Raw genomic sequence first — 15,220 nt, 5'->3', positions numbered from 1 at the left:
CGGTTCAGCTCGACGCCGCGACGAGGCTAACCGGTTCGGTTTTCCTCTGCTTTGTTTTGGGTCTCTACCTAGCAAAGCGGTCGAGTCCGGTTTGCCTCGTGGATTTCGCGTGTTACAAACCGGAAGACGAACGGAAAATGTCGGTGGAGTCGTTCTTGACCATGACGGAGGAAAACGGAGCGTTTAACGAGGAAACGGTTCAGTTCCAGAGGAGGATATCAACTCGGGCCGGTTTAGGAGACGAGACGTACCTGCCACGTGGCATAACCTCGAGACCCCCGAAACTGTGCATGTCGGAGGCACGTGCCGAGGCCGAGGTTGTGATGTTCGGAGCCCTGGACGCACTCTTCGACAAAACCGGTGTTAAACCGAACGATGTCGGGATCTTGATCGTGAACTGTAGCTTGTTCGTGCCGACGCCGTCATTGTCGGCGATGATCGTGAACCGTTACAAGATGAGAGAAGACATAAAAAGCTACAACCTTGGTGGAATGGGTTGCTCGGCGGGATTGATCTCCATCGAGCTCGCCAAGAACCTTCTAAAAGCAAACCCTAATTCTTACGCCGTCGTTGTGAGCACGGAGAACATCACTCTGAACTGGTACTTCGGAAACGACCGGTCAATGCTTCTCTGCAACTGCATTTTCCGGATGGGCGGCGCCGCTGTTCTCCTCTCGAACCGCCGACAAGACAGGTCACGGTCAAAGTACGAACTCATCCACCTCGTACGGACCCACAAGGGCTCCGACGACAAGAACTACAACTGCGTATACCAGAAGGAGGACGAGAAGGGAGCCATCGGAGTCTCGTTGGCTCGTGAGCTGATGGCCGTGGCAGGGGACGCGTTGAAGACGAACATCACGACGCTAGGACCGCTCGTGTTGCCCTTGTCGGAACAGTTTATGTTCTTCATGACACTTGTGAAGAGGAAGTTCTTTAAACTAAAAGTCAAACCCTACATACCGGATTTCAAGCTCGCGTTCGAGCATTTCTGCATCCATGCAGGTGGACGAGCCGTTCTTGATGAGGTGGAGAAGAATCTTAACCTCAGAGATTGGCATATGGAGCCTTCTAGGATGACTTTGCACAGGTTTGGTAATACGTCGAGCAGCTCGCTTTGGTATGAACTGGCGTACACCGAGGCCAAGGGCCGGGTCTCGGCTGGAGACAGGCTGTGGCAGATAGCGTTCGGGTCGGGTTTCAAGTGTAACAGCGCGGTTTGGAGGGCGTTACGGGCCGTATCAGCGACCGAGATGAAGGGTAACCCGTGGGTCGGTTCGGTAGAGAATTACCCGGTTAAGATTTAACCTGCCGACCGGTTTAGACCAAGGCGGTACTGATTCATTTATATGCCTTATGCTATCATTTTATATTGATTGTTGGTTTTTGGTGATAAAAGAACCAATATATGGATGGATGTTTGGTGCGTTTACGTGGGAAATTTGTCGAACCAAGAACGATATATAGTCTGAGTAATTTAGGGTTCAAACCGAACCGGTAGATCTCATGGAGAAATCTGTAAAAAAAATGCACATGGGTCACAACGGATCTACTTGTTTTTAGGGGGAAAAAAAAGACAATACACAATGCGTTAGATGTTGACGTTTTTAATTTCATTTTATTTATAAATGGGAGGAAGAGGAGAGTCGGCACTTATGGAAAATTTCAGTCACGCCCTCGTCGTACTGTCGTTCTCCTCGAAAGAGACTCCCGAATTATATTATTCATTTTTTTTTTAATTTGTCGTGGGGTTTACTAGAAGAACATCCAATATCCGATTATATTCAAACTTTCACAAGAAATGATTACAATACTCATATCATATCGGACGATTATATATGAAGTCCGCGTAGGAACGATTAGATTATACATAAACTTGCATGGGAAGAAACTAAGTGAAATTTCGAAACAGATACCTGATTCTAATTGGCCCAATTTTGATGGAGATTAGGTTAACTGAAGACAAATATCCATTCAGACAATAATCCCTCAAATCCCGTTTGCCTTTTCATACAAAAAGAAAAAAAAAATTCGGGAAGGTGTGTCCGAATGCTGTTACCCATAAAAAAAAAGAAGAAGAAGAGTAGGGTCATATAGATATAGTATCAATTGAAGCTCAACTCTAACCCCTCAAAATCCCATTTGCCTAAATTTGAATTCCGTTACCCACCAGAAATACAGGGTTTGATTTCCATTTATATCCCATAGGTTTTTGGGTTTCCCAAAAGCAGACACTACAAACAAAGTCTAATACAACATCATTGCTGGGGTCCATCCGCCTTTTGTGATGGTCCTAGTAAGGTCGGTACCTTCGGCCACGGCTGCTATCGTCGCTGCTGCCTCGGCCTGACCCTCCGCTTGAGCCACTGGTCCTGTATTCTCTTCTGCCGCCCGGTCGTGATGGTGGTGGTGGCGCCATCTGCATCCCAGGCTGCTGCCTGCATAATACACCCAAACAAGCTCTAAAACAAAACAAAAAATGGCATAGAAGAATTGGGTACTAGAAAAGTCCAATCTTTGCTGTAGAGGACATGCCATATATGTAACTGGATTATGAGTATTATGACTTACAGGACATAGCCGACTCGGCCATCTGGGAGAACCATTGGCACCATCTGCATCCCCGTGGGCATTGGCCCTCTACCATAGATCATTGGCTGTTTCATGCCATTATTAAACCAAAGCCAACTCTCAACTCAACAAAGAACAACAAACTGGTGAGATATATATATATATATATATATTTCAAGAGAGAGAGCAATGTTTCCTTGAGAATCATACCTGATTTAAACTAGCCGCAACACCCAAACCACCACCACCAAGAGAACCATATGGAGCCGCAGCAAAACCACCGAACGTAGGAGCAGCGGCAAAGGGAGGAGGATGAAGGACCGCTCCATAGGGATAGGAGGGATCACTTTTCTTTTCAGTCTGGGGTTTAGCAAGCACTACTTCTAATACTTGACCTGGGGTGCAGGATTTGTGGCACGAGTTACTCAAGGAAATACACTATTTGGAAAGTTCACAACAAGAAGAAAGGAAACTACACAGGAATAGATGAGGATTAAGTTTTCTGCTGTGTAATAATCAACAACAAGGAAGTGAACTTTACATACATATATACATACATTCTTACATGAATTTCCAGATCGCTAAAATTTATGACGAGAGTAACATTTCAAGTATATTCTCAGTAATGAAACGGGCATCTACAATAACGATCCTGATAATCATGCAACAGGGTCCTGCATTTTTCTCACCATTTGTCCACAGAGACAAACAAGCGGCTAGGGTTCAGTAAGGTTCTACGCATTCAATCAGAAACGGGTATACAATTTACCGTTGATTTCGTATTTTTCAGTATCTCTGACAGCCTTCAATGCACTAGGCCTTTCAGCATAATGGACAAAGCCGAAATCTCGTTTTCCACCCTTTCCAGGTGGCATGACAATTTTGGTCACTTCACCATGCTTCTGGAACAGTTCCTTCAGTTGCTCCGTTGACGTATTCTCTGGTATATTCTTGACATAAAGAGCTTTCACCTGTGAATTCAGGCAGAAAAATAATAAAATGGGTGCAACACAGCGTAAAGGAAAGAAATTTCAAACAAATTTCCAAACAAGAACATCACACAAAGCTAAATTTGTCAGAAAGAAAAGTCTGAAGATGATCACAAAAAGTTGTTAAGTACTCTTCAAGTTTACCTGAGCAGCAGCAGCTGAATGCTCGGGAGAGGCTTTAGGGTCCGCCCAGGTCACAGTTGGGGTATTCCCCTCAAGCTTAAAATTGGCATCTATCATTTTCTGCCTTGAATAATCCGCACATGCATTATTGTAGTACAACACAAATGCAAAACCTCGGTTACGAGACGGATTTGTTGGGTCCTATATAGCAACAAGAAGTCAAGAAGTAAGCAAGTGAGCAATATAGATCAAGATCAGCTACAACGATGCAAAAATCACCGACTAATTCCATCTCCTTGCCTTTATGAGCTCGATGTTCTCCACTCCGGGGCCCACACTTTCGATGATTTTTCTAAACTCATCATCGGTCCAGCTCTTTGGAATGTTACCAATAAACAGTCTATTCTTTGTTTCGGAGACGGAGCATCTTATTGTCCTGCCCTGCAAATACAACATATGTCAAACAGAGGAAGGGACAGGAATATTGCAAAGAAGCAGAGATCAACAAGTTCAGCTATAATCAGGCATTAAGATTGCCTTCAACTCTTTGCCATGCAACTCGTCAATGGCTTTCTGCGCCGTCTCTTTTGTTTTGAAAGCCACAAAAGCATAGCCTTTGCTCTCACCGGAGTCTCTATCTCTTATCAATCTCACCTGGTAAGAAAAGCTGAAGTCAAGCAAAATAATAGAACCCTATGAAAAGGATGGTATTAAAATTGGACAGGCAACAGCGAGAATGTCATTACTAAAGCTCTAACCTCAAAAATCTCGCCTATCGGTTCACATAGATCCCTCAAGTCCTCTTCTCCAACGTCCTTTGGGAGACCACCAATAAAAATTTCAGAACCATGAGGAGGGAGTGAAAGAAGATGGGAGTACTTCTCCCTTTCTTCTTTGTTAACAGGGGATCCCGGTTTCTCTTCGTCTTCTGTAGCCTCGATATCAATATGGGTTTGATCCTCTTCAGGGGACTGATCTTGATCTTCTTCCCTATCCTCCACCTTTGTGTCTCCATATTCCTCTTCTTCATCATGTTCTTCAGCATTTGCATCGCCACCATCACCATCATCTTCTTCTTCATACTCTTCCACCTGTTCCTCTTCGGCTTCATCATCCATTTCGCTGTAGTTACCCTCTTCAAGATCCACACGGTCGTCAACTTCTGGCCCGTCTGTCATGAGGTTGCACTTAAAAGATCTGGCCATACAGCATCCGCACTTAACTTTAGTCAGGAAGCTCAGGTAATCATTACGGAAGAAGCTACGGAACCATAACAGTTTCCACTACGCAACAAACTACGGAAACATATCGTAAACTCGATTCGATTCTTTTAATGGCGTAAAAGATACATAAGATATCAGAGTAGATTGATGGCTACAAAAAAACAGCAACGGCCACTCGGAAAAAGAACATTACAGCAATCCATATCAGATCTTAAAAGGGAGCTAGGCTTGTGTATTGATTCCAGAGAAATCTGATTACCAGTCATAAGTTACAAACACAATTAATCGGCAATCAGTTTCAGAACTGAACAAACACCCCAGCGAACCATAAAAGGAAAAAAGAAGAAGAAGAAGAAGAAGAAGATGGCGATCAGGGTACATATTCATGATTCACATCCACGAAACAAAATCAAGCAAAAGCCACTAACGGAAATCAAAAGAGATCGATACTCGAAAAGCAAATTACTCACCGTCTTAGCTCAGAAAAAAGGAAAAATCTGAGCTTGAAAGATGCCCAGAAACTAGGGTTTATCCTTTTTCGGGAGGGAACAAAATCTAAGAAACAACCAATACAAATGTATAAGAAAAGAAGAAATGGAGAATTTTCTCGGCATACCAGACGGTGTTTGTTTACGATCGGATTTATGGGAAATTATAATTCGGGGGAATTTGGGATTTTCTCTTCGGTTGTGTTGTGATATCCGACCAAAACTAAACTGCTATCAGCTTAGTCGGGATTTTCCCATCTCCGGTAGTAGTAGAAGACCCCATCGTGGTGCTCGGATCACATGTAACACCACCCATCCAAAGCACAAACCTTCTCGAATCATATTCTTCCACGTGTCCATTATATCCCATTGGGCTTTATAAACTAATTGCCTCGGATTAATTTCTTAAGGCCCAACTTAAACTTGGTGAAACCTGATCTCCTCCTCTGTTGGGTTTGTCTCTCTTATTTGGGCCTCATATGAAATTCTTTTTGTTTGTACCTGGGCCGAAGCCGTAAAATGGATTTATACATATAAAATGATCGGAAACTATTAATATATTCTCTAACCTGTTGGAACCCTCTCTTTCTGTCGGAAGCTTACCGATGTAATCTTAATTAGTGGCGGTGGCATGAATCCTCTCTTTCGCTCGGAAGCTTTCCTTTTTGATTGATTACATATTAATTATAATTAGAGCGTTGGTCTTGGTCTGTCTACGGCGCCGATGGATCGACGTGAAGAGCCGTTGCTAGTTGCTACTGCGAAGACACCAGAAAGCGTCAGCGAGTGAAGAATAAGCTCAGCGCCATGAATCCGCGGAAGGAGCTCGATCTCGATTCGTTCCTCGTCTCCGATTCGGACTCCGACTCCGACTTCGACTCCGATTTGGGTTCTTCCTCCGCCCTTCGCCGCACTGTCGATGATATCCTCAACGCCTCCGATTCTTCCTCCGCGTCTTCTTCCCCTCCGACCTCGCCCCCGTCGGCCCGGGATCATCTTCACCGGCGGAAAGAACATGATCTCACTCGCCGTCAATCGGAACCTATTCTGAACGATGCGGTGCGACCTGAAACCCTTGATTCTGAGAAGCCTCGGGGCGTTTCCCGCGTCAGCGATGCGATTCGGCGAGTTTCTGCGTCGACTTCTTCTTCTGCGAGACAATTTCCTTCGCTCTTCGCCGGAGTGCGGTCGAATGCGAAGCCTGGAGCGGCGCTTGCGGCGGCTGTAGCGGCGTCCAGGTCGGTTCCGACTCCACACGCTGCGATCATCAAGTCAAGGAGAGCGAGTGGCGGGTCGCGGCAGGATGTTCTGGATGATGGAGAATTCGTCTCCGGTGGCGCTGAAGAAGAACGGGAAGTTTCTTCCTCGAATGGGGATTCTGTTGGAGTGGATGCTGGATCCGTTTATGAATTTCGATCTTCCGGTGGAGAATCTCCCAGGGAACATGGGGACAGTGGCGAGGGTATTGCAAGCCAAGAAAAGAAGGAAGCTGAATTGACGGAAGTAGGAGCAAGTGATACTGCTCAGGAGTTAACTGATGCTCATGATGCTTTGGGAAATTCCAAGCCTGAATTGGTTATTTCGTCCTCTTGCTGCGATGTTGAAGGTGACTTCGCGTTGCAACAAGATTCAGCCACACTGGAAGCCGGTGTTACTGACGAAGACAGTGTGAAAGATGACAGCATGTATGTTGCTACGACTGAGGTGGTTTCAGAGTCTCGGCACTTGAATGATTCTGATGAGAAGAGCATTCCTTCTTCGCCGTCAGATGATGAGATGCGAAGAAACGAAGTTGATTCAACTCTAGGAGATTTCAGGAGAGACTATTCAGGTGAAGGTATGGCAAGTTGTAAAGAAGAAGGTGCTGTTGCGATTGATCCCGATGAAGGAAGTTCAATGAGCGACATTTCAGAGCTTGTAGAAGAGAGAATTAAGGAGTTGGAGAAAGAAAGTATGAGTAAAAGAGAGGAAAAGAAATCACGGGCTTTTAGGAAACCACTTGATTTGGCTGAAGAGTTTGAGAAGAAACAAGCATATACTGGTTTGCATTTGGAGGAAGGGGCTGCTGCTCAACCGATGAAACTCGAGGGTGCAAAGTCAGGCTCGACCACATTGGGTTACTTTGATGTTGACGCTGACAATATCATCAGCCGAACTATTTCATCGTCTGTATTTAAGCAAGACCATGGTTCTCCTCAGGTTTTGGCTGTTCATTCGAATTATATTGCAGTGGGGATGTCGAAAGGGGTCATTTTCGTCGTGCCAAGTAAATATTCATCTCATAATGCAGATCAGATGGATACCAAGGTTGTCTTTTACACCATTACTAATATTTTTCTCAATCTCTTTCTATGTGTACGTTATCTTATAAGTTGAATTGATTTATGCATGAATAATTAACAATGGTGTATATAAAATTTTAGATGATTTGGCTTGGTTTACAAGGAGAAAGGTCTCAGGCCCCAGTTACTTCCATTTGCTTCAACCAGCATGGGGACCTACTATTAGCCGGTTATGGTGATGGGCACGTTACAGTTTGGGATATGCAGAGAGCTTCAGCAGCAAAAGTGATTACCGGAGAACACACCGCACCAGTAGTACATACTTTTTTCCTTGGGCGGGATTCTCAGGGTTCTCGGCAGTTCAAAGCTATCACTAGTGATACTAAGGGTCTGGTTTTCTTACACACTTTCTCATGGGTTCTGTTGCTGAACATGTACTCCGTTAAGACACAGGTAAAATGTGTTTGCATTTGATCTTGAATCTGTCTGTTTACTTCTGTCTTGCTCATCCTAACTGACTTTAACTATTGGGCCTGTGTGGCTTTTCTTTAATTGCATTAGTGTCTTCTCGACGGGCAAAAAAATGGAACAGTGCTCTCAGCATCCCCTCTGTCAGATGAGTTTTGTGGAAGCCCTTTAGTCTCTTCTCAAGGTAATACTGCAGTTCCATCAAGCAGTATAGCTAGCATGATGGGAGGAGTTGTCGGGGTTGATTCAGGTTGGAAGCTCTTTAATGAGGGATCATCTTCGGTGGAAGAAGGTGTTGTCATATTTGTCACCTATCAAACTGCATTAGTGGTATGGAGCTCGTTTGGTCCTATTCAGCATATAACTATGTTCTGGGAAATGATCCTCTTCTGGCTTTACAGGTAAAGCTCATTCCAAATTTGGAGGTGTATGCTCAACTTCCTAGACCAGAAGGGGTACGGGAGGGTTCCATGCCATACACAGCCTGGAAGTGTGTAATGCAGAAGCGTGATTCTTCTGCAGGTAGAAAAACATGCTTTTCTGCACTTAGTTTTCTGTTAGCATAATTTTGTTTCGTGAAATTTTTCAGAAAATTCGTCTAAGGAGGCAGCAGATAGGGTATCATTGCTTGCTATTGCCTGGGATCGGAGAGTTCAGGTTGCCAAGTTGGTAAAGTCAGACCTAAAAGAATATGCAAAATGGTCACTTGACAGTGCAGCCATTGGTGTGGCTTGGCTGGATGATCAGGTGTGCTTATATGCATTTACGTAAAGATATATTTATATACCATGAAATGTATATTTAGGAGTTCTTACAACCTTCTGCTTTGTCTTGCGGTCAGAATTTAAGTTCGATCTCTACTTTTCTGTGTATTCAGATGCTGGTGGTCCCAACTTTGACAGGACATTTGTATCTGTTTGCAAAAGATGGAACTATGATTCACCAGACAAAATTTTCTGTGGATGGGTCTTCAGGGGACAATCTGGTTTCCTATCATACTTACTTTACAAATGTCTTTGGAAATCCTGAGAAATCGTATCACAATTCTGTGGGTGTCAGAGGGGCTTCAGTATATATCCTGGGGACTGTACATCTTGTAATCTCCAGACTTCTGCCATGGAAGGAGCGGGTAAATGTTTTGAGGAAAGCAGGTGATTGGATGGGTGCATTTAACATGGCAATGATATTGTATGATGGGCAAGCTCATGGCGTTGTTGATCTTCCCAAAACAGTGGACACTATAAGGGAGGCCATAGCACCCAGTCTAGCAGAATTGCTCCTTTCTTACGTGGATGAAGTCTTTTCTTATATTTCAATAGCAGTTTCCAATCAGATTGAGAAATTTGGAGTAACTCATGAGCCAAGCAATGGAACATTTTCTGCAAATTCAGAAATAAAAGAACAATACAATCGTGTCGGTGGTGTTGCTGTCGAATTTTGCGTGCATATCAATAGGATGGATTTGCTCTTTGATGAGATATTTTCCAGATTTGTGGCTGTTGAGCAAAGAGGTATTCTTCATATCTTGATGAATATCCTTCATGCTTCATGTTTGTGTATTGTATTTTTCAATAAAACTAGATTCAGTTCAGATTCCACTATCATCAAGTGGATCTCTTCAATCTTGAATGGCAATATACTAGGACTGCAACATGTTCTTTCTGGGTTTCTGTTTCAATTGCATTATTCATTCAAGTCCTTAATGGATCTTCAACGTTGAAAGGAAAGAGCTTATCCTTTGGCCAGGACTACTTGGCTTGCGTTCGATATGACAGTATACTCTTTTGTATTTAATTGAGAAATTTTTTCCTGTTTGTCTAGACACTTTTCTGGAGCTTCTGGAGCCTTACATATTAAAGGATATGCTTGGATCTCTTCCTCCAGAGGTAGCTTTTGCTCAATTTAGTACGACCCTTTATTATTCTTTAAATGTCCTATGGTATTTTATTTTGAGGAATTTTTGTCATTTCAGATTATGCAAGCGCTTGTAGAACATTATAGTGGCAAAGGATGGCTACAGAGAATTGAGCAATGTGTCCTGCACATGGACATTTCCTCCTTGGATTTCAATCAGGTAATATTTTGTATGCAGCTTCGATCTTGTGCCATTTCTCTTCTCCATTGATAGTCTAACATAATATCATGGTCGAGTTTTGATATTTTCCCTCGTTGGAACTTAGGTTGTCAGAATTTGCCGTGAGCATGGGCTGTATGGGGCATTAATATATCTTTTCAACAAAGGATTGGATGATTTCAGGTCACCACTGGAAGAGCTCCTGACGGTCTTATGGAACAGTGAGAGCCAAAGAGCTACAACCATTGGGTATGTTGCATGAATATGTTTGTACCTTTTTTCTGGCTGGAAAAAAAAAATAGTGGCGTGCTGAACATGTGAGTGTGCCCTCATGAGTTCTAGTTGTGCATGTAAAACAGAATAAACATGGTCCTTTGTTTCTCTCTAGTAAGGAGGTTAATATGCCTAGATTCCACTTTAACTGGACTGTTATATCTGTAACTCATTACGAGATTAGTAATAGTATCTATGAGGGAAGAATCTAATTTGCTGCACGGTGGTGCTTGTTGCACAAGAGTGACCAGCTAGTAATTGTCTTTTTTCTTTGCAGATACAGGATGCTCGTTTATTTAAAGCACTGCTTTCTTGGCTTGGCTTTTCCACCTGGTATGATTCTACTTCAGTTTGATTCTATGTTAAGATCACACATTGTCTGAGTATGTTATTGATGATTTCTTATAAACCTATGGACGGTCTCCCTTTGATGTAGAATGTGTCCATTCAACGTGGCAAAGACCATTGAAACATTATTTCTCTCTATGTAGGACACGGCAGTCTGCCTGCTATACGCTTGCCATCCCTTAGGACGGAGCTGATACAGTTTCTGCTAGAAAACTCAAATGCCCATGATTCTAGCACAGCCTCACGTTTAGCGTCTGGAGAGATCTACTTGAACCTTTACCATCTGTTACAGATGGATACTGAAGCCACTCTAGATGTCATCAGATGTGCCTTCACAGAGAATGAACTGTCGAAACATGAGGATCTGCTGCTGGAGTCAGGCAAAGAGTCTGAGACTGTGGATAGTATGCCTGAATCTAGAAGTGTTGATATGCTGGTTCAGAATCTGATAGATGCACTAGTTCATATTCTGGATGGGGGCGTAAACCAGCCTGATGACTCTGGTGATTTAGATAAGACTGCGTCAGGTGAAAAATGGCCTTCCAAGGAAGATATGTGTCATCTACTTGAGTTTGTTGCATACTATGCGGCGTGTGGTAGAGCTGCTATCCCAAAGAAAGTGTTGAATCAGATTTTGGATTACCTAACATCGGAGCCCCTTCTTCCTAATTATCATGTGTCTCCTAAAAAGAGGGAGAATCAATTACTAAACCTTCTGAAAGTTGTCCAAGAGTCTGACTGGGATTTAGCTTATGTGTTACAGCTTTGTGAGAAGGTGCAGTTTTACCAGGTAATCCGGGAAAGAAATGCAAGCCTTCCTCTTAAGGGTTTCTTGCTGCTGTTCTCATTTTAGGGTTTTTGTCCTCGCTCATTCTTTCTGCTTTGAATTTTCAGGTTTGCGGTTATATTTATACTATCAGGCGACAGTACCTTGCTGCTTTGGATAGTTACATCAAAGATGCAGATGAGCCTATACATTCCTTTTGTTATATCGATAGGATGATGTCACAGTCGAGTGGAGATGAATTTACTACTTTTCAAGCCGCAGTTATTTCGAGAGTTCCAGAACTTTTTGAATTAAGCCGGTAAGTTATTTTCCTGTGGATTTTACATATACTCCCAAATGATCTCTGACAGTATTGAATGTTTCGAAATCATGTCATGCTTATTCTGCAGAGAGGGGACATTCTTCTTGATCATTGATAGCCTGAAAGATAAAATTTCACATATTCAAGAGCAACTCCGCTCTCACCCAAGAAGCCTTTTCCTGTTTCTCAAGACGGTCATCGAGGTTCACTTGTTTGGAACTCTTGATTTTTCTAGTCTAAAAAAACATGAGCGTGAAACTCTAGATTTTTTGGGTGGGAGAAATACATGGGATTCGTCCAAAGCGCTTGAGATTTATTTGGAGAGACTCGATGAATTCCCCAACCTCATCAGAAGCAATCCAATTAATGTGACTGATGACATGATTGAGCTTTACTTGGAGGTAAGCTTAACTATTGAGACACTGGATAAAACCAATGCTCATTTTGGTGTCTCTCTACAGCTTCAATTTCTTCTTATCGTTTCATTCTGGTTTTCGAAGTCCTTCTGTGTCGTGCGCTGTTATTTTACATACAGATGCCTAAAGGGTTTGCCAACTTGATCTCTTTATTGGAAAAAAGGCTCGCAAGACTATGTATATCTTTGCCAAACTATGTATCCTCTCTTTCTTGCTGTAAATCTTTTTCAGTTTTTTGCAATCTCGTGTGCAAAACGTACATAAAACCCTGTTGCTTTTGTTAAATGTAAATTCTATTGAGCTGGTTTTTGCTAGAAAATATCATTTTTCTGGGTCTGAAGCTTGATTTAAACCATTCCCTAATTTTAATTGCCAGGTTCCCTGTGAATGCCCTGCGTGTTCTTGATTGCCTTCCCATTAACTACTTAGCATGATCAAGGCTCATCTTTTTGTTTCTGATAATTTTTGCAGCTATTATGCAAGTATGACCAGAAATCGGTCCTGAGGTTCTTGGAAACCTTTGACAGCTACAGGGTAGAACACTGTCTACGCTTGTGTCAGGAATATGGGATTGTAGATGCAGCAGCATTTCTCTTGGAGAGAGTGGGTGATGCAGCAAGCGCTCTCTCACTTACAGTTTCTGGCCTCAGTGAAAAATTTGTTGAGCTTGAGAATGCAGTGGGGGGTGTAACTTCAAAGTTGGGTAAAAGTGAATCAGCCAGCTTGGAGCAATTCGGTAGTGTTCTGGATTTGAAGGAGGTCTGTCTATTTCTTTCTAGCAAGAATATTTGCCCGCCCTCTCCGCTCCCCACCTCTGATTTCATAAAGTTAATCTGATTCTGTTTTTAATCCTCCAGGTGCATGACATACGATCTATATTACAAGCCTGCATAGGTTTGTGTCAACGTAACACCCCACGTCTTAACCCAGAGGAATCCGAGACTCTCTGGTTCCGCTTGCTTGACACGTAAGTGTGATCATACATCTGGCTACGTTTATCGATAAATAGCATGTCCACTATTCTGGTTAATATCCATGAATTAATTAATTTTGCACTCTAGATGATGAATATAATTTACAATATATAATCAAATGAAAGATGGGGAAACATAATGCACTGAAAACTATTTACACTGAAGCGCAGTATAGAAGTGACAGCTGTTTTGTTTCCTTTTTGTTCTGCCCTTGGCAAGCCATAGGAACTTAATGCCCCTTATGTTTCTCATCACTCATCCATGTTGAATTCAGTTTCTGTGAACCTTTGATGGATTCATACCGTGAGCAGAGGAACTCTGATGGAATAAAGAAAGGCCCAACAGTTGGAAAATCATCAGGATGTTGTGATGATGAAGCAACCCATACAATCAAGTGGAAGATCCCAAAATCTCACTCGTGTACACAAATGATGAGAAAGCTATTCTCTAAGTTCATTAAAGAGATTGTTGAAGGAATGATAGGATATGTCCGTCTTCCAACAATCATGTCAAAACTCCTCTCTGACAACGGTAATCAGGAGTTTGGTGATTTCAAACTCACGATATTGGGAATGCTCGGGACATATGGCTTTGAGAGGAGGATATTGGTAACCTTCCTAATCATTAATTCCGTGAATCGGGTGGCTAACCAGTCTTCTACATTTAACATCTTTTTTTGGCTTACCCTCAACAGGATACTGCCAAGTCCCTAATAGAAGATGACACATTCTACACCATGAGCTTACTGAAGAAGGGTGCTACACATGGGTACGCACCCAGAAGTTTTCTCTGCTGTATATGCAATTGCCCTCTCAACAAGAATTCTTCTTCTACTCGTGTACGTGTTTTCAACTGTGGCCATGCAACTCATCTTCAATGTGAACTATTGGAGAACGGGGCATCATCGTCATCAGCTCACTCCTCTCCATCAGGTTGTCCTGTTTGTATGCCTAAGAAGGCCACGCAGGCTTCTAGAAATAAATCATTATATCCAGCCTATGGGCTGATAAGCACGGTTTCATCCAACGCACAGACTTTAAAGCGCGCTTCAACTCACTCGTACGAGAATGACATGTCTGATCATTCTCACGGCCAGCAAATATCGAGGGTAAGCCATTAACTGCCATATTAGAACTTAAATGACACGATAGCATGTAATACTGAAGATTCCTCCTACGATTTGACGGCGGCTGGTTGGAATTTTAAATGCAGTTTGAGATCTTAACCAAACTTCAGAAGGACCAGAGGATAGTACAGATAGAGAGCTTGCCGCAGTTGAGGCTTTCACCTCCGGCTGTGTACCATGAAAAAGTGAGCAGGGTAAACCCTTTCACGCCGTCTTCATCCGGGGAGAGCAGCGGTAAATCTGGAAAAGCGTTGCAAAACGGGCGGGATAAGAAAACGAAAGCCAAGGGTTCAATTTTTCGGACAAGGCTCGGTGAGTGATGATGCGCTTTTCTTTCCATGTTTTTTTTTTTGTTGGACTGATGCCAAAGTTGCCCGTGGATCTAAAACATAGGTAGGTGTATGCGGCATCATAAGGGGATTACAAGAGCCAGGAGAGGGGAAGGTCCCACTTTGGTGGAATGTGAGACTTACAGGTTCAGAGGACACTCCTTGGCTGATCCCGATGAGCTCCGTGATGCAGGTATAAGCACTTCATTGACATTCATTCCCGTGACCACTTTCGTAATCCTTCCTGGGAAAGAGAAGACGAGCAGAAGATGATGAAGAAATGGGGGGTGGTGTCACTGTCGGTCATATCTTTGGGCTAACCACAACAACAACAACAACAGCTAATGTTATAAGATCCCATAGTGTAGACGTTTCTTGTGAAGAAGCTTATGGTTTTCATTGTCTTCTCCTTCGGGTGTATCTGTGTAAGAGTAGTAGGAAGCTAAGG

At 43.0% G+C, this 15,220-nt stretch overlaps 3 protein-coding genes across 6 annotated transcripts in view; 2 read left to right on the top strand and 1 right to left on the bottom strand.

Moving 5' to 3' along the window:
* The window catches only part of LOC104801354 (3-ketoacyl-CoA synthase 1), a 2,613-nt gene extending 1,151 nt beyond the window's left edge, over positions 1 to 1,462 (top strand). The window contains exon 2 of one of the 2 annotated variants that reach the window (XM_010524594.1): positions 1 to 1,462. In XM_010524594.1, the coding sequence (XP_010522896.1) occupies positions 1 to 1,307 (1,307 nt within the window). In that variant the 3' untranslated portion in view covers positions 1,308 to 1,462. The other variant, XM_010524595.1, reaches the window with a different exon arrangement.
* Positions 1,463 to 2,019: 557 nt separating this feature from the next.
* LOC104801355 (heterogeneous nuclear ribonucleoprotein Q) lies at positions 2,020 to 5,643 on the bottom strand. 2 transcript variants are annotated; one of them, XM_010524596.2, is made up of 9 exons: positions 5,523 to 5,643; positions 4,442 to 4,880; positions 4,221 to 4,337; positions 3,984 to 4,124; positions 3,705 to 3,884; positions 3,341 to 3,542; positions 2,782 to 2,966; positions 2,572 to 2,657; positions 2,020 to 2,438 (listed from the first exon to the last, which is right to left on the bottom strand). In XM_010524596.2, exons 2-9 carry the CDS (start codon positions 4,859 to 4,861, stop codon positions 2,294 to 2,296), a joined length of 1,476 nt encoding a protein of 491 aa, XP_010522898.1. In that variant the 5' UTR covers positions 4,862 to 4,880; positions 5,523 to 5,643; the 3' UTR covers positions 2,020 to 2,293. The 2 variants fall into 2 exon arrangements, with proteins under 2 accessions (XP_010522898.1, XP_010522899.1); XM_010524597.2 differs by having other exon boundaries at positions 2,169 to 2,438; positions 5,377 to 5,643.
* Positions 5,644 to 6,131: 488 nt separating this feature from the next.
* LOC104801349 (vacuolar protein sorting-associated protein 8 homolog) lies at positions 6,132 to 15,214 on the top strand. Of its 2 annotated transcripts, none has more exons than XM_010524584.2 (19): positions 6,132 to 7,701; positions 7,818 to 8,129; positions 8,238 to 8,474; positions 8,546 to 8,666; positions 8,734 to 8,891; positions 9,022 to 9,655; positions 9,966 to 10,030; positions 10,117 to 10,218; positions 10,325 to 10,467; positions 10,769 to 10,824; positions 10,983 to 11,629; positions 11,734 to 11,924; positions 12,016 to 12,328; positions 12,815 to 13,102; positions 13,201 to 13,310; positions 13,592 to 13,925; positions 14,012 to 14,249; positions 14,351 to 14,425; positions 14,530 to 14,622. In XM_010524584.2, the coding sequence occupies exons 1-18, from the start codon at positions 6,202 to 6,204 to the stop codon at positions 14,386 to 14,388; spliced, it is 5,487 nt and encodes a 1,828-aa protein (XP_010522886.1). In that variant the 5' UTR covers positions 6,132 to 6,201; the 3' UTR covers positions 14,389 to 14,425; positions 14,530 to 14,622. The 2 variants fall into 2 exon arrangements, with proteins under 2 accessions (XP_010522886.1, XP_010522885.1); XM_010524583.2 differs by adding an exon at positions 15,020 to 15,214 and having other exon boundaries at positions 6,133 to 7,701; positions 14,012 to 14,425; positions 14,530 to 14,755.
* The last annotated feature ends 6 nt before the right edge of the window (positions 15,215 to 15,220 follow it).

Source organism: Tarenaya hassleriana, unplaced genomic scaffold (assembly GCF_000463585.1).
Source record: "Tarenaya hassleriana unplaced genomic scaffold, ASM46358v1 Cleome7, whole genome shotgun sequence".
Lineage (NCBI taxonomy): Eukaryota > Viridiplantae > Streptophyta > Magnoliopsida > Brassicales > Cleomaceae > Tarenaya > Tarenaya hassleriana.
This window is presented reverse-complemented; position numbering and strand designations above follow the sequence as displayed.